At 42.1% G+C, this 16,976-nt stretch overlaps 1 protein-coding gene across 1 annotated transcript in view; it reads right to left on the reverse strand.

The window, feature by feature from the left end:
- Positions 1 to 16,976, reverse strand: part of DOCK8 (dedicator of cytokinesis 8) — a 203,440-nt gene that overhangs the window by 98,738 nt on the left and 87,726 nt on the right. Inside the window, exons 8-14 of the mRNA XM_080819435.1 lie at positions 14,808 to 14,874; positions 12,735 to 12,884; positions 10,688 to 10,768; positions 9,418 to 9,577; positions 6,716 to 6,852; positions 2,989 to 3,082; positions 1,960 to 2,122 (exon numbers count right to left, since the gene is read on the reverse strand). Coding sequence (XP_080675561.1) covers positions 1,960 to 2,122; positions 2,989 to 3,082; positions 6,716 to 6,852; positions 9,418 to 9,577; positions 10,688 to 10,768; positions 12,735 to 12,884; positions 14,808 to 14,874 — 852 coding nt within the window. The remainder of the gene's footprint in view (positions 1 to 1,959; positions 2,123 to 2,988; positions 3,083 to 6,715; positions 6,853 to 9,417; positions 9,578 to 10,687; positions 10,769 to 12,734; positions 12,885 to 14,807; positions 14,875 to 16,976) is intronic.

Here is a 16,976-nt window from a genome sequence, read left to right on the forward strand (position 1 = left end):
CCGAATTGGTAAAAACATAAACGTGCTTCAATAGGAAAATAAGAAATGGAGAAATAAAGCAGGGCCTCTTCACACAAAATACTATATACCAGTCGAAAGCACGACTAAGTGCTATCTGCATTGATAGCAATATTTCCAAAATACAAGCTGTTAAGAACTTGGTCAGATTTGTGAAAATCAGAGTAATTATGCAGGATAATGATTGTAACTGAGCATAACCCATTGAAATAGTAGGATTCACGAAGCCACAATAATAACCAAAGAAGAAAAATTATACTGTTGTATTGAAAAGTACAGTGTAACACAGAGTGTAAAGCTATTTATATACATTTTAAATGAATATAAAAATAAAACCATTCGGGGTTCACGTGGTGTGTGTGTGTGGTATGACCAGAGAAAACAGAAGAAAGGAACCATCCAACTTCATAATAACCGTGGTGTGTGGGAGGCAAGGTAGAAGCCTGTGTCTGGAGACGGGGGATAAAGGAGACTTCAACATAACCAGTAAGAATGTACGTATGTATGTATGTGTATAAAATGCAAGAAAACAAACGTCATTTCTGGATGATGGAGAAAAGGTACTGGTTATAACATTCTTCTCTGCAATTTAAAACATCTTCTCAGGGGCGCCTGGGTGGCTCAGTGGGTTGGGCCACTGCCTTTGGCTCGGGTCATGATCTCGGGGTCCTGGGATCAAGCCCCACATCAGGCTCTCTGCTCAACAGGGAGGCTGCTTCCCCATCTCCCTCTGCCTGCCTCTCTGCCTACTTGTGATCTCTGTGTCAAATAAATAAGTACAAAATTTTCAAAATAAAACAAAATAAAAAATCTTTTCAAGGGGCACCTGGGTGGCTCAGTCAGTTGAACATCTGCCTTCTGCTCAGGTCATGATCCCAGGGTCCTGGGATGGAGCCCCACGTCGGGATCCCTGCTCAGTGGGGAGTCTGCTTCTCCCTTCCCCCCCCTACCCAGCTCATGCTCATCATCTCCCTCAAATATATAAATAAAATCTTTAAAAAAATATAAAAAGGGGTGCCTGGGTGGCTCAGTGGGTTAATAAGCCTCTGCCTTTGGCTCGGGTCATGATCTCAGGGTCCTGGGATCGAGCCCCACATTGGGCTCTCTCCTCAGTGGGGAGCCTGCTCCCCCCCCCCGCCTGCCTCTCTGCCTACTTGTGATCTCTATCTCTCTGTCAAATAAATAAATAAAATCTAAATAAAATAAAATAAATAAAAAATCTTCTCAAAATAAAAACTAAAATATGTGAGCAGCAATGTCTTTGGCAAAATAAGTGAGAACCAGCTCCCTCCCAGCCCTCCATGAAGGGCCACCAAGAAACCAAGGCAGCCTAACCTCTTAGGCCTTTACTGTCTAGCTCTGCTCTGCCCAATATGGTAGCCACCAGCCACTTGCATTTGGATTTAAAGTCAAATCAAGAAAGGTCAAATAAAATAAAAATTTCCATTCCTCCATTACTCTAGCCACAACTCAAATGCTGAATAGCCACAGATAGTGAGTGGCTATTGTATCAGGAAACACACATAATGAAGATGTCTACTATTGCTGTAAATGTTATAGGACAGACTTGGTCTTGAGCTAAAAATCTCTCTTTTAGACAATGAGAGCATTTTTGGTCACGTTGCTCTTTGCCTAATACATCCTTCTACACAAAGGGAAGCCAAGGTAGTGACTAGGAACGTTATTTCATTTCTGGAAGGAATATGTCCAAAGTAATCCCACATTCCAACTTTGACTCAAGTAACACGTTCTGGTTAAATAAAATTAGATAAACCATTTTTAGAAATTGAACCTCACCATTATCCACAGTTATGTAAACATATTTCATTTTCAAACCCAAATTTAGGAAGTAAGAAGATCGGTTGAAGGATAGTGAGAGCAGTCTCCAAGCACAACTCTACATGTGGGTTCCACGGTTTCCCACGAGCCTAAGTTTCTTACCTGTACACAGTATGAGGGACGTAGACTTCCCGGATTGGGAATTCCAAAATCTCTTTGTGTGGACGTGGCCGGTTTTCAGGAAAAGGTTTCACTGGCAGCATTTCAGGAGTGAGAGAGCCACTGATGATCTCTGGAGCTGGGGAAATTTCCAGTCTGAACAAGCCTAAAGAGGGAAAACAGGACTATTTCAGCAAAAACGCAGTCATGTCACACGGGAATCAAGAAAGACTGTTGTGTCGTATTTCTTTTATGAAAGAAAGGATGAGTTGTGGGAGTGTAAGAGTTTTGGAATTCCTAGCTCATTTCCTCTAGTTGGAAAAAAAAATCATGTTTTGATAACTTTTGAGATTTAGTTTCTAGAAATTAAAAAAAATTTTCTAGTTTCTAGAAATTAAAGAGCAAGGAATACAATACAATGAGAAAAAATGGATCTTTAAGCTTCCTTCGAAAAATACCACATTATAATAGCACATAGTTAACAATTGGTGGTTTTCAAACTGGGTTCCCTGGTGCCTTGGGACCTATTAAACTGATAAAGAGGAAGATGTTCTCAGCTTCTACCAATGCACCTCACTCTCACTTTTCTTTTTGCACTAAGAGTTTCATATAATATTTTATTTGATAAAAGATGCTGCTCTGTTCAAACTATTATCTGATTATCTCAGAAGCCAGATCTAAAGCATAATGCTCCTTTAATAGAAATAGAAATATTAACAGATTTTCCAAAAACGTAGACCAATTCAGACTCTTCCCTCCTGAGGCAAAATCCCACATTTCACTTAGCAAATATTATTATTATTTTTTAAAGATTTTATTTATTTGACAGAGAGAGATCACAAGTAGGCAGAGAGGCAGGCATGTCCCAGGACCCTGGGATCATGACCTGAGCCGAAGGCAGAGGCTTTAACCCACTGAGCCACCCAGGCGCCCCACAAACATTATTTTATAAACTGTAGCATTAGACCGAAAGTGTGTCTACTCATCCATGGCCTTGGGACAGCTAGAGAGGAAAAGACAAGCCGTTCACACCTGGAATCGACTTGACTCTTCTCTGTAAGGATGAAGATCTCTTGTAGTCAGCCAGAAACTTGAATAAGTCTTCGTCACTGAGGCGATCCCCCTCCTGCAAAAAGAGAACTCAGGGTTAATGCAGAGACATCACTGGCTCCTGGGGTGAGGGTCAATGATTTCCAGGAAGACCTTGATCCTTAAGTTTTATTCTGACATTGTTTTCATAGGAATCATGACTATAGCCACTGCTGAAATAATTTAGTTCAACCTCTTGTCAAATATTCCTTCCCAGATACACGTATCAATGGAACAGAATAGAAAGCCCAGGAATAAACCCACAATTATATGGTCAATAGACCTTCAGCAAAGGAGGAATGAATGTCCAATGGGGAAAAGACAGTCTCTTCAACAAATGGTGTTGGGAAAATTGGACAGCCACACGCAGAAGAATGAAACTGGACCATTCCCTCACACCACACACAAAAAATAAACTCAAAATGGATTAAAGACCTAAATGTGAGACTTGAAGCCATAAACATCTTTGAAGAACACACAGGCAGTCATTTCACTGACATTGGCTGTAGCAACATCTTCCTAGATATGCTCTTGAGGCAAGGGGAACAAAGGCTCGCTATCGGGACCACATCAAACTGAAAAGCTTCTGCACAGTGAAGGGAACCATCAACAAAACTAGAAGACAGTCTATACTGAATGGGAGCTCTTTGCAAATCACATATCTGATAAAGGGTTAGTATCCAGGATAAAGAACTTATAAAATTCAACACCCAAGAAACAAACAGTCTAATCAAAAAATGGGCAGAAGACAGGAAGAGACGTTTTTCCAAAGAAGACAACCAGATGGCCAATGGACACATGAAAAGATGCTCAACCTCACACATCTTCAGGGAAATGCAAATCAAAGCCACAATGAGACACCACCTCACACTGGTCAGAATGTCTAAAATCAAAAACACAAGAAAAAAAAAATGTTGGCAAGGATGTGGGAAAAAGGAACCTCGTGCACTGTGGGTGGGAATGCAAACTGGTGTAGCCACTGCGAAAACTATGCTGTTTCCTCAAATAAGTTAAAAACAGAACTTCCCTATGATCCAGTATTTGAACTACTGGGTATTTACCCAAAGGATATAAAAACTAATTTAAAAGGATACATGTGCTCCTACGCTTATAACAGCATTATTTACAGTATCTAAATCAGGGAAGCGGTTCAAGTGTCCAGCAAAAGATGAATGGATAAAGATTATGCGTATATATACACACAGTGGAATACTACTCAGCCATAAAAAAGAATGAAATCTTGTCATTTGCAGCGACGTGGATGGAGCCAGAGAGTATCCTGCTAAGCAAAGTAAGTCAGTCAGAGAAAGATAAAGGCCCTGTGATTTCACTCGTATGTGGAATTTAAGAAACAAGACAAGAAATACAAGGGGAAGAAAAGAGGCAAACCAAGGAACAGACTCTTGACTATAGAGAGCAAACGGACGGCTACCAGAGGGGAAGTGGGTGGGGGGAGGGGGGAAGTGGCTGATGGGGATTAAGTAGCACACTTGTTGTGAGGAAAGCAAATAAATAAAATAAAATAAAATAGAGTATAATAAAATAAAATAAAGTAAAACAAAAGAAAGTAAAATAAAATAAAAATAAAGACTGCTGCATGGATACTTGAAAAGAAGGAGCACCCATTCTTTTCAGGATTGGAATTTCAGGGCATCAACTTGATATGCCTCATCAGTTATGTTATGTAATTCTTCTGTATCCTGCCTTTCATTCCCTATGCTTCTTTGTTTGTTTGCAAAACAGGATAGTAATAGACCCCACCTCAAAACACTACTTGGAGGAACACATAGGGTACTAAACCAAAAACATTCAGAAGAGTGCTTCTGGGTCTGAGTGTCTGGTAAGTGCTACTACTCTACAGGTTGATTTGTCCATTTGGTCTGTCACAGGCTAAGCCAGACAATTAAAACTTGCTTCTAGGGACGTTGCAGGGACAAGAAACAAGAGACTGACCATAATGCAATTACATGAGATGACTGAATGAAAGATAAGTATAATACAATAAGGACACATTTTACAAGGAAAATACATTCCTTCTGTACGGCTCCCAACTTACTGTCTCAACAAAAACCCTCCTACTACATTCTAAGGAAGCCTGCTTGACCCATACAAATCTAGGCCAAAAGTTTCTTCGCCTGTAACTTAAATCCACTAATGCTTGTTTCGCTCTCTGAAACAATACAGAATATGATTACTTCCTTCTTCAAACATTTAAAGAAAGAGAAAGCATCTTTCTGTATTTTTCCTATCCTCCTTTTCTTCAGATTTGTCTCCAACAAGAAGGCTAAGCACAAACACTACTCTCCAGGTGCCAATATGGGCCACATACTCTGCCAAGGATTCAAGGGCAAGAGCTCTAATCCAATAGCTCAGGAAGGTAGGTAGCTAGGTAGCTAAGGTAGATAAGTAGGTAGGTATGTCTTTTTCCCAAGTACAGTTAAGAAAAGTCAGTTAAGGGGCGCCTGGGTGGCTCAGTGGGTTAAAGCCTCTGCCTTCAGCTCAGGTCATGATCCTAGGGTCCTGGGATCGAGCCCCACATTGGGCTCTCTGCTCAGCAGGGAGCCTGCTTCCCCCCTCTCTCTCTGCCTGCCTCTCTGCCTACTTGTGATCTCTGTCTGTCAAGTAAATAAATAAAATCTTTAAAAAAAAAAAAAGTCAGTTAAGTACTTTTGCTCCTCATCCCCACAAGGTAATACAAGAGAAAGGGCTAGATCCCAAACAGAAACTCTTCAGCCCCACGCTACTTCTATGGGCATGCAGCACACCTCCCACCCCCAGCATCCCTTTTGCATTTGGGATTGTCGAGAGGCCCCTGAACTGCTTCGTGAAGACAGCTTGAGCTTTGGAAACTCTTCCAAGTCAGAGTCAAACCAGGTCTAAGTCAAATGTGTTTGTAGTACCATAGACCTACTAAGAACAGCACCATCGTATCCCCTTCTGAACACACAGTGATTAGGGCCAAGGGCATTCACAGTGTTGTATAACTGATCTCTGGAACTCGTCCATCTCCCAAAACCGAAGCTCCGTATCTATTAAACAACAACTCCCCATTCCCCTCTTCCTCTTGCCTCTGGCACCCATCAGTCTACTTTCTGTCTCTATGAACGTGGTTACTCTCAGAAGTTGTCTGGTTTTTAAATAACCTTGATTGTCTATTGAACTAATAAAGAGAAAGGTCCGCAATGGTCACCCTCTATGAGGAAATAAATGTGGCAGGAATGTGGAAAGCCTACAGATGGTTTAGGGGTGAGAAGGACCACAGCTGGGCTGGGAAAGCCCAAGACGAAGGGGAAAGGGATGTTTCGGCCAGATGCTCTCAATAGCCCAATAAATGAACTGATTTGATTATGAACTTGACTATGATTGTTCAAAGAGGAGGGCTTGCCTTAGTGGGAACAAAACCTTCTGTCAATGAAATGAGCCAACACTCATTTAGCCCTTGCTATACCCCAGGCTCTTTGAGAAGAGCTTTCCACACCTCAGGCCATCTAACACTCCCACCTGCCCCACGAAGCAAGCACTGTCGTTTCTGTTTTGCTGATCATGACACGGAGGATTGATGAGGTTAACTAACTTGCTCCCTTAATCATTACATATACTTCCCCTTTGGGCTCCAACACCCATACCACTCAGGGGAGAAGTTCAGACCCAATGGAACGGGAAGAAATACCTGCTTGAAAAAGCTGTTGACGGTCATGGTGGTGGTCTTGTAGTTGGATCCAACCCCATTTTCCTCCAAGGAGAGGGCTCTTTCAGAAAGCCTTCTAGTCTGGGACAGAGTTCTCCGCTCACCCACGGAGCCTCTCCCTGTAAGGAAGACGACTGTTATTTGAAAACATGTCTTTCTGTGCGAATACACAACAGTCATGACCTTTATCATATCAAAGACAGGTTTTAAAAAATGTATTATTGGAGCATAGTTGACACCAATGTTTTCTTCATTTCAGCGTACATGAAAGAGAAGTTTAAAGTCATGAAACGAGAACATGGCCAGTGGCCATCCTTGTTTTGGATGAAAATTTCCTTCCACTGGCCTCGCCTTCCTCAGTCCCCCTGTGGGAGCCCCTCGTCTTCCTCTGACCAGACTGGGGAAGCCATGCACAGCTGCAGTCCCCTCCCAATGGAGATCAGGGCAGGCCCCCAGCTGGGCCCAGCACCGCAGCCAGAACTGGGTCTGCAGAGAAGCTTTATTGAGCCGACACTGTTTGCTTTTGTTTTATTTTTACATTTGCATCCCACTGGGAAAGGCCTGAAGTCGAATGCCCCTGAAGGCGTTTGGGACTGTGACCCAAAGGTGCCAGGGTTAGCTCGTGTGCGTTCTGAATCTGAGCGTTCTTCTGCTGTCCCTGTGGGCACCAGGCAGCAGAAGGGGGGTCCTTGGCTGACCTGTCCAATAGGGATTAGAACCCTGAGTCACACCCATACCTGGGCTGGGACCCCGATACTCTGCTTAGTTATCTGTTATCCCCTTTTGGGATTGAGGTGGGCACCTTGTTGGTTTTATACGGCAAAATTAAGGGGTTCCACTGTGAACGGTCAAATTGCTTCGAACTCTAATGTTGCCAAGCCCACTCTATGAATATTCTCTTACCCTTAATTCTTGCTGGGATGCCGAATGGGAAGTTTTTATTTTTGTTTTTAGGATTTTATCTATTTATTTAAGAGAGAGGGAGAGCCGGCGGAACGACAGAGGGAGAGGGAGAAACAGACTCCCTGCTGAGCGAGGAGCCCGATGTGGGGCTTGATCCCAGGACCCTGGGAACGTGACATGAGCGGAAGGGAGATGCTTAACTGACTGAGCCACCCAGGTGCCCCTGAATAGGAACTTCTTGCTTCCACTGCCCGCCTAAACTTGCCATACTGCCCCAGTATTAAACACTGCATTTTCTGGTTGCTTCTTGAGAAACAGCCCCTACAGTCAGGTTAATTTATCCATGACCTGGACATTACCCTATGGCTAAATTACCCAGTTTATGGTCCCCTCTAAAGTCTGTGCGTAATTCTTTTCAAATGAGGCTACCTGGGTCTACACAGAAGTTGGCATGAAAAAAAAAAAAAACCCACTTATTGTGGTGTGAAGGTCAGGATGCACTTGAATGAGGTTTGTTGTTGGTAAATCAGAAATAACCCAGCAGTTCTGACTGGTAATTCACAGCAATAATTCCAGAGGAGCAGCCGCAATGATAACATACCTTTCCCTCCGGTTCCCCATTAAGGGCGGCGTTTGGGAAAAGGCAGGGCGTGGGAACAAGTGGAAAGTGAACAGCCTCACGTATTTGCTGAGCACAGAGACACTCAGGACAAAAGACTCTCCATCACAGGCTGGGTGGGTCAGCTCGAGAACTCTGAACCCTCCTGGACACTTCCATACCCAAACTGTTCGGGAAGTTAATGACTCAGATCCAGGGAGAGGTGATGAAAAGGAGAAATACACTAAATAAGTTGGAACAGTAACAGAAATGTCCTTTCGGCATCTACTTTTTCATTACACTAGGCAAAAAAAAAAAAAAAAAAAATTTTTTTTTGAAGGGACTGGAAATTTTGCTGAGAAACCTGAGTTTTGTTTTTTGAAGGCTGTTAGAGCCAACCATGGTGGCATTGTTTAAGCCACTATAGATAGTTACTGCACTTTGTTATTTCAAAATTTTTACTTTGAAAGGGAGGCAGCTACTGAAAATTAACTTTTTATAGTTAATTTTATATATAATATAGTTATATATATAACTATATTATATTATATATATATAATATATATATTATATATAATATATATATTATATATTATTATATATATAATTATATATTATATATTATATATTATATAATTATATATTATATATTATATATATTATAATATATATATTATATATTATTATATATAATATATATATTATATATAATAATATATATAATATATTATATATATTTATAATAATAATAAATTATTATTATATAATATATTATATATATATAATATATATAATATATAATATATATTATATATATAGTTATATATATAACTATATTAAACTATATATAATATAGTTTAATATAGTTAATTTTTTATAGTTAACTTTTTATAGTTCAGTATACTGAAAATAACTTTTTATGTCAAAGCGTCCAGAAAATTCCAACCAAAAGTCTTACTCTAAGAGTATATTTAAGTTCCACAAATGTTCATAGTAATTGTTTTGGGGATCACCATCCAATCAAGCATTTGTAAGTCAGTCATAAAGTGTTTCATTCTATTTACCTTCTCGGTTCCTACTCTCCACACCTTACTGCACTCTGAGCCCCCGTTCCTAAGCCCCTGACCTCAGAGTCAGTGCACTGGGGACCCCTCCCCTTCCCACTGCAGTTGAAAAATCTTACCAACCATGGACTCCACATCGGTTACCTCCCTGTCCAGGGTAGAGACATTGAAGAAACTTGTTAAGCTTATGGGAGCCCAGGCAAAAGGCATCCGGTATTTCCCCAAACGCTGGCAGAAGGCTTCAGCTTGAAGTTTTAGTTTTTCAATCTTTTCTTTACTCTAGAGGAAAGTGGAAAGACACAAGCAGAAACAAACAATATGGCACCAGCATCAAGTCAACAGTCTCTGCCATGGATATGACAGCCATTTCCAAAGTCCCTACCCTACTAATTAAAAAGAGTGAATGGGCAGGAGAATGATACGACTCAGGCTAGGATTCTCGCTGACAAGAGCATACAGATCAGAAATCGAAGAGTTAAAAGAAAGTCAACATTCGATTATTAAATATACCTTCAGCTTTAAAAAAAAAAAAGTCCAAGTCTCATTATCCCAGCTAACCCAACAAGTGCTTTTAGGGGCTGGCTCTAAGACTTGGATCTGCACAACAAAATTCTGGAATGAAACATTTTACAAATTAAATACTAAGCTGTCAAGAGAGCTTATTTTTCAAAAGCTGCCTTGGGGAACTCTAGAAAAATCAATAATGGTTAACCACGTCCTTATTAGGTTGGTAACATGTCCAAGATGTTCTTTCTGAGTTCAAAAGAGAAGGTAGTTTTTAAAAAATAAATGCCTTGAGTTCAAGAAATCGTATTTGAAATTTATGAGTCTGGAGCAGGATGCTGATTAGCCAAGCCTTCTTCCAGAAAGGCCATGTTTTAAGAGTCACATTGGAAACCTCTGCAAATGGGTGCGGAGAAAAGATGTCCTTTTCACAGGCTCAGTACCTATGCTGTCCCAGTGAATTTATCACATACAGAAGTCTCAGCCTATTTCCAAATAACCACACCAAAAAAGACATTTGGAAATGGGCTGGGACTGTTGAGAAAGCCCAGCAGAGCTCTGGCACCATTTAGTTTCGTGAGGTCTCTGTGGCCTTCCCAACCTGGGTCAGGGCCTTGGAACCAAGACAACAGGATGTGGCTTTTGTCCTAGCCAAGTTCTTTGTAGACACTGGTACATATGTCATTTGTTGAATTCAAGAATTTATTTATTTAAAAAGTTATCAATGACCAGCTTCCCTTTCTTCTTTTTTAAGGCACCATTTATCAGTGTCTCATATGGGGACATATTATGAACATATTATGGACTTAACTATTTTGTGGAACTTCCAAAAAATAGCTGCTTATTCTAAGATATCACCACTTAGTAACAGCCGAAGTGTCATACCTTTCCACCATCGCCTTCTTTGATAACCATGTACGGTTCAGCACAATCTCCAATCTCCCCCTGCTGAAGGACTTTTTCAATCTACCAACAAAAATAATATTAAAACAAAACTCGTGAATTATACCCATATAATGGCATCAATGCAACCATCAAGATGAGGTTTTGTCACAGTACTTGATGATGGGAGAAGATGCTCCTGCTGTCTATTTTTTATTAAAAAATTAGGGGGGCACCTGGGTGGCTCAGTGGGTTAAAGCCTCTGCCTTCGGCTCGGGTCATGATCCCAGGGTCCTGGGATCGAGCCCCACATCGGGCTCTCTGCTCAGCGGGGAGCCTGCTTCCCCCTTTCCCTCTGTCTGCCTCTCTGTCTACTTGTGATCTCTGTCTGTCAAATAAATAAATTAAAAAAAAATTAGGGTGAAAAAATTAGCATGAAGAGTACTACACAGTTTTGTAAAAAAAGAAAAAATCATAAAAGCTGAGCTAAAGGATGATAGTAGATACACAGCAAATGTTAACAGTAGTTATCTTTGTATGGTGAGATTATGTGCTATTTTTATCTTCTTCCTAATGCTTATGTGTATTTTCTATTTTTAAACCATAAACATGCATTATGCCTACAATAAAAAATGCAATAAAAGTTATTTTATAAAACAGAACCCACGAGACATATGTAAGAAGTGAAAAGCTCATTTTCTTTATTATTGCTTACAATGTAAAAAAGAGATATGGCCGCTGTAAAAGTCAGGTTGGGGACCAGAACCTTCCACAAAATGAATAAATGAACAGAATAAATTATCTGTAATTGTCTCCCTTGTATTTCCTATTAGGGCCACTTCTATGGATTTAACAGACATGGAAAGAAACTGAAAGGCAAGGAACGGGGCAGCTTTTCACTTGGCTAACTGGCTGGAAATATGAATGAACACCAGCCTGTCGAGTATCTTCTTCCATTTAGGTTCAGGTGAAGGATCTGACTGGCCAGAAATGTGGCCACCATGTTTGGGAGAAAGAAAAGGAGAGATCTGAAATTTCCCAATCCTCTGCTCCAAGGAAATGCAGGAGGTTGAAGAGAAAAAGAAGCGGCGTTAGTCCCATTAGCCTTTGTTGAGATTAGACATCAGTAAGTCATTTAATTTCTTGGAATCTCTAGGTGGCTCTCTCGGGATCATGGGGTAATCACTGGGATCCTGGAAGTAAAACACTGCACTAACTAGAAAATGTTCCGAGCCTGGAACTCTGCATGGATGTGAAATCAAAAATCTGAATTATTATTATTATTGTTATTATTATTATTTTACAATTTTGGGGTAAATAGTCAATAAAACTAAATATTTGGCTTAAGCTAAGTAAAATACCAAATGTTCATTGTTAACCTCTAACCAGTCATTCTGGTGTGCAGAGAAAGCCTCTGGTTTTCTTACATCAAAAGTCCTTCTACTTGGAATTGTCCCACATATTTTGAGTTGTACCACACATAGTCATAGTCTGTGACACGGTGATACAAAGGGAGAGTGAAATTTGGAAACCACAGGCCACACCTTAAATTGTCAAAGCCTGGACTTGGGACCATTTCTCTACAGGTGTCAAGAAGAACATGAACAGTATTAGGGAACTCTCTCCAAGATTTCCTCCACAGTAGCCTCCCACGTTCTGGGGGGGCCACCTGTAATGGGCCAGGCTTTCTTCTGCAATCACAACTGCCCACTGGGGCCACTATTATAACCTCCACTTTACACATAAGGAAACAAAGTCTCGGCAAGGTTAGATAATCACCCAAAGTCTTATAGCTACAAAGTTTCAAAGCCGGGATTCAAAACCAAGAGTGTATGACTCCCAAACCCAGAGTTGTGCTAGCATGGGATACAGGATTTGCTTGGAAAGGAAAAGGGGCCAGTTGAACATAAAACAAAGTGAACAAAGTGACTCTCTCAGAGAACATGTGGACCCGTTCTGACTTCTCTTCCACACCACACACGCTCTGGGAATAAGACAACGAGGTGAGCTTCCGAATGCAGAATGTGCAAGCCAGCCCATGTTCAATTACCTTGACTACCAGGTAGATGTCGGAGGATGGGTAGGTGACCGAGAAGACTGCAGATCTCGCCTGACTTGAGGGAGCCATGGAGGGCGTGTGAGCACGCAGGAAGCCTTTGAACTGGTCAGAATTCAGGTCACAGTGAAAATTTTCTGAGATCTGTAAACAAGGAGCACGGCAAAAAAGAAGTCACCCCTGCTGTTCTCCTGGTCTACGTGTGTTTAAAAGGTAAGGAATCCACGAAGAAATGTTGGAATAAGGAATAAGGGTCTTTATGACCAGTGGTGGTGGAAAAATCCGATACGCATTTTGTCGCAATTTCCAGATGTCTTGGAGCTGTTTGAGAGATGTTCCTCAAAACATTTGCATTTTTATTATCCCAACCGTATTTCTTGAATACTAATGATGTGTTGGGCACTGCGGCAAAGGAGAGCAAGAAATTGTCTCTGCCCCCCAGTCAGTTTACAGTCAAGAATGAGGAAAAAGGCAATTGTGCCACTAACTAGTAGGAGCTAGAGATAAGGGACCGCACGCGTACAGAAGAGCACGGGGGAAGCTCCAGTGGGTGGGAGATCACATCTGGTGGGGGGACGGCGGTCAGGAGGCACGTGACACGGAGGGTCCCTGGATAGGGACAGATGGGCAGAGCTGGAGGGTGACAGTTCACTGTAGAGAGAGCACAGCACAGAGAAACCTGAGAAAGGTCTCAGAGCGCACAGAGCCACGAGCGAGGGTAGCTCACAGCGAGGACTCTAGCTTGACTCTCACTGGCTAACCTGGGAAGGAAGTCAGTTCAAGAGTGTTTCTCATGTTGCAGGTGGTGAGGCCCCATTCGAGATTCCGAGCAAGAGCAGGACAGGCCACGCACTGCCGGGCTCACCAGTGCCGTGTTAGTTAAGAGCCACTGGGTAGTTGGGTCTCCCTTTCATCGCTAAGAGTCGTAGCTGAGAACTGGCTACCCAGCAGAAACTACATTTACCAGCATCCTTTGCAGGTGGGGTGAGCATGTGACTAGGTTCTGTCCAATGAACTGTGAGCACAGGGGTTGTGTCACTCAGCTGGTAACGACAGGTAGGGGGGGTGAGTGTTGTCGAATGTATAGAACTGTCAAATCCCTGTGTCGTATACTCAAAACTAGTATAAGAGTGTATGTCCCCTGCACTTCAACAAACTAACAAATGAAACACTTCCAGCCCTCCCCCACCCATCTTTTCCCTTTTGGGGGGATACAGTGTCAGGGACAAGACTGGCTTAGGGAGGGTGCATACGAAGATGGTGGAGCTCTGCCAGCAGGGGTTCTAGAACGACGGAACGGCAGACCTCTGCTGAGCTAACACCACACCGCACCCCACCCCACGCCAACCCGGATTGCTAAGAAACCAAGACAGAAACTTCTTTTTTAAACCAGAAGTTCTCCAAATGTGGTCCCCTGCACGGCAGCTTCAGCATTACCAGGGAAGCTGTTAGAAATGCAGATTCTCAGGCTCCCCCTGGACCTCTGGAGTCTGACGCTCTGAGGGGAGCCCAGCATCTGGGACGTCAAAGTCCTCCAGGAGATCTCTGACACCCACTCAGGCGGGACAATTACTACCTTACACTTTGAAATTTAGGAGTTAGCAGTTTTAGCAGTAAACCTACCCTAGCTGATGTAAACCTCAGCTGTTAAGAACATTTATCCAAGAGATACACACTTCCTTAAATACAGAGAGGTTACAGGTCAAAGGGGCAACAGTGTCCTTTGTGGCTGTGTTGTTTCTGTCCTCCTCCGGGGTTCACAAAGTGACTAAGCAGTAAAACTCTCCTGGAGAAGAGGCTGAGGTACTCAAAGTCTTTTTCATTAAAAGGACATCACATTCAGTGAGGTCTTCACCTCATGGTCCTCACTGTCCGTGACGAGATTATCTCACAGTGCAAAAACTCCCAAACAGAGGTGACATTACATATATATCCGAGCTTGTCAAAAATGTACTTAAATTGCCTTGTGTGTTTTTGCTGCAGAGAAGTGAGATCTGAAAAACATGAACCCCCCAAATCATGAGCAATAAGTGTGACCCCAGGGGGGCGTGTTTTTTGCTTCCTTACTTTTTTCCTTTCTTTAACATCGTAGAGGGCAATGCTGGCAAACAGAGGCTCAATTTCAATCTCAAACCTGTCAGAGAAAGAAAAAAAATAGCATTTTAACTCAGATGACTTTGAATTTGCTGAAAGTGCTGAGCTCTATAAACTGGTGAAAAATGTATGTCATTCCCAAAATATTTGGATAACTCCACACAGATGAGCCTCATACTGGGATATTAGTGGAGAAAGATGAGAGGTTGGTGGAAAATGCCTAGTCATTGGAGACTGGGCTGGATGGCACCTTCTCCTAAAAAGTACTTGTTGGGGGCAATGCAAGGGACAGAGGGCAGAATGCCGCCACAGTGGGATCCAATATGGCCCTACTTACCATTGTAGGTGCTGTGTTTTCTAATGGTAAAGCCTCTGTCTTAGTCAAAGGTTTTATTCCCAGTTTACCCTTTACTACTAGGGTAAGAATCCCTATTATTCAATTCTAAGGGACAAGGCATTTCAGAGAGTTAAATAAAGTTCTGCTGCTTTTGCATAAATTTATAGTGGGACCATTCATGTGGGTGAATGTCTGGTCTTTCCTAATTTCTCTGCCTGGGGAGCTGCTGAGTTGCTGGGACAAGGAGCAAAGCAGAGCCAATAAGCGCTGAGCTGTGGGGACCCAGTGAGAGCTAGAAACATGTCACCCCTAACTGCCCATTTCCCTTGAAATGGTGGGTCTGAGGAGACTGCACGCCCAGAGCATAATCCTTCCACATGTTACGAAGACACATGAAGCACAGATGTACACGTTCCAAGCTTCTCAGGTAACAACCCGTGATTTAGGATGCTGCTAGCTGAGCACACCAGGAACCAGGCCCTGGACCACCATGATGTCAGAAGCCATGGAAATTAGGCCAAATTTTGTTTCAAGGCATGTGTGAGAGGATGGCCTTATTGCTGGGTAACCTTGTCTACAAAGAAGACCTTTAAAAATATATATATATATATATATATATTTATTTATTTGAGAGAGAGAATGAGTGGGAGAGGCAGAGGGAGAGAGAAACTCAAGCAGACTCCATGCTGAGCCCAGAGCCCATTATGGGGCTTGATCTCATGACTCTGAGATCAGGAACTGAGCCCAAACCAAGAATCGGACGCTCAACCAACTGTGCCACCCAGGCGCCCCTAAAAAGAGCCCAGCCTTTTCTGATCACAGAACCTGAGGTTTTTTTTCCTACAGGTATATCTCCAAGGTTAGTCTGCAGAAACTTAAATATTGAGGCAAATCAGGAGTTTATAAAAATGTAGGCTTCTTTGTCCCCCTTGAGGTCCAGTGAACCAGAATCTCTTGGAGGAAAGGATGGTGCAAAGTCTCCCAAAATCTGCATTTAAGACACGCTCCTGGGGCAGGGGGCGGGGCACCTGGGCAGCTCAGGTCATGATCTCCAGGTCCTGGGGAGCCTGCATCAGGCTTCCTGCTCAGCCGGAAGTCTGCTTCTCTCTCTCCCTCCCTCCCTCTGTTCCCCCTGCTTATTTTCTCTCTCAAATAAATAAATAAATTTAAATCAATCAATCAGTCAATCTATCTGAGTAAACTTAATGATGTACTCAGTTTCACCAGCAAGGAGACTCCTTGAACTGAGGTTACTGTACATAAGATAGCATTCAATCTTTTATTAAAGATTTTTGCACATTAAATGCAAAAGAGAAAAATACTTTGTTGCCATCCTTTTTTTTTTTTTCCTAGGTGCTACAAACATTTGCAGATTCCACACCAGCCTGATTCTTTCTACATGCTTGAGGCTTTACATGTTTCTCGAAAGCACAACAGTGACAGTTAGAGATCTCAACAGATTCTGAAAAATTCCCAAGCTGATAAAATCTGTAGTGGTCAAGACAGAATTCTGCATGTCCGTGTCAATGGGTAAATGGGGTCTTTAACATTACCATTACATTTTTACTATTCATAATTTTGACACTGTAGGTTTACTTATAAGAACTTGCTTTTTTTTTTTTTTTAAATCTGGTTTATTTGGAGTAGTTATAACTGGGACAGTCTCTTTGGTCCATCGCTCCTCTTGCAGATGTATGTTGATACGGACACTATATAAGACACTTGAGTGGGCCAAGTGCACTGGGAAAACACCTCAATTCTACCTGATTCCTGCTTTGACAATGGGGAGAAACATTGCCAGAAAA

Source organism: Martes martes (genome assembly GCF_963455335.1).
Source record: "Martes martes genome assembly, chromosome: 12".
Taxonomy (NCBI): Eukaryota; Metazoa; Chordata; class Mammalia; order Carnivora; family Mustelidae; genus Martes; species Martes martes.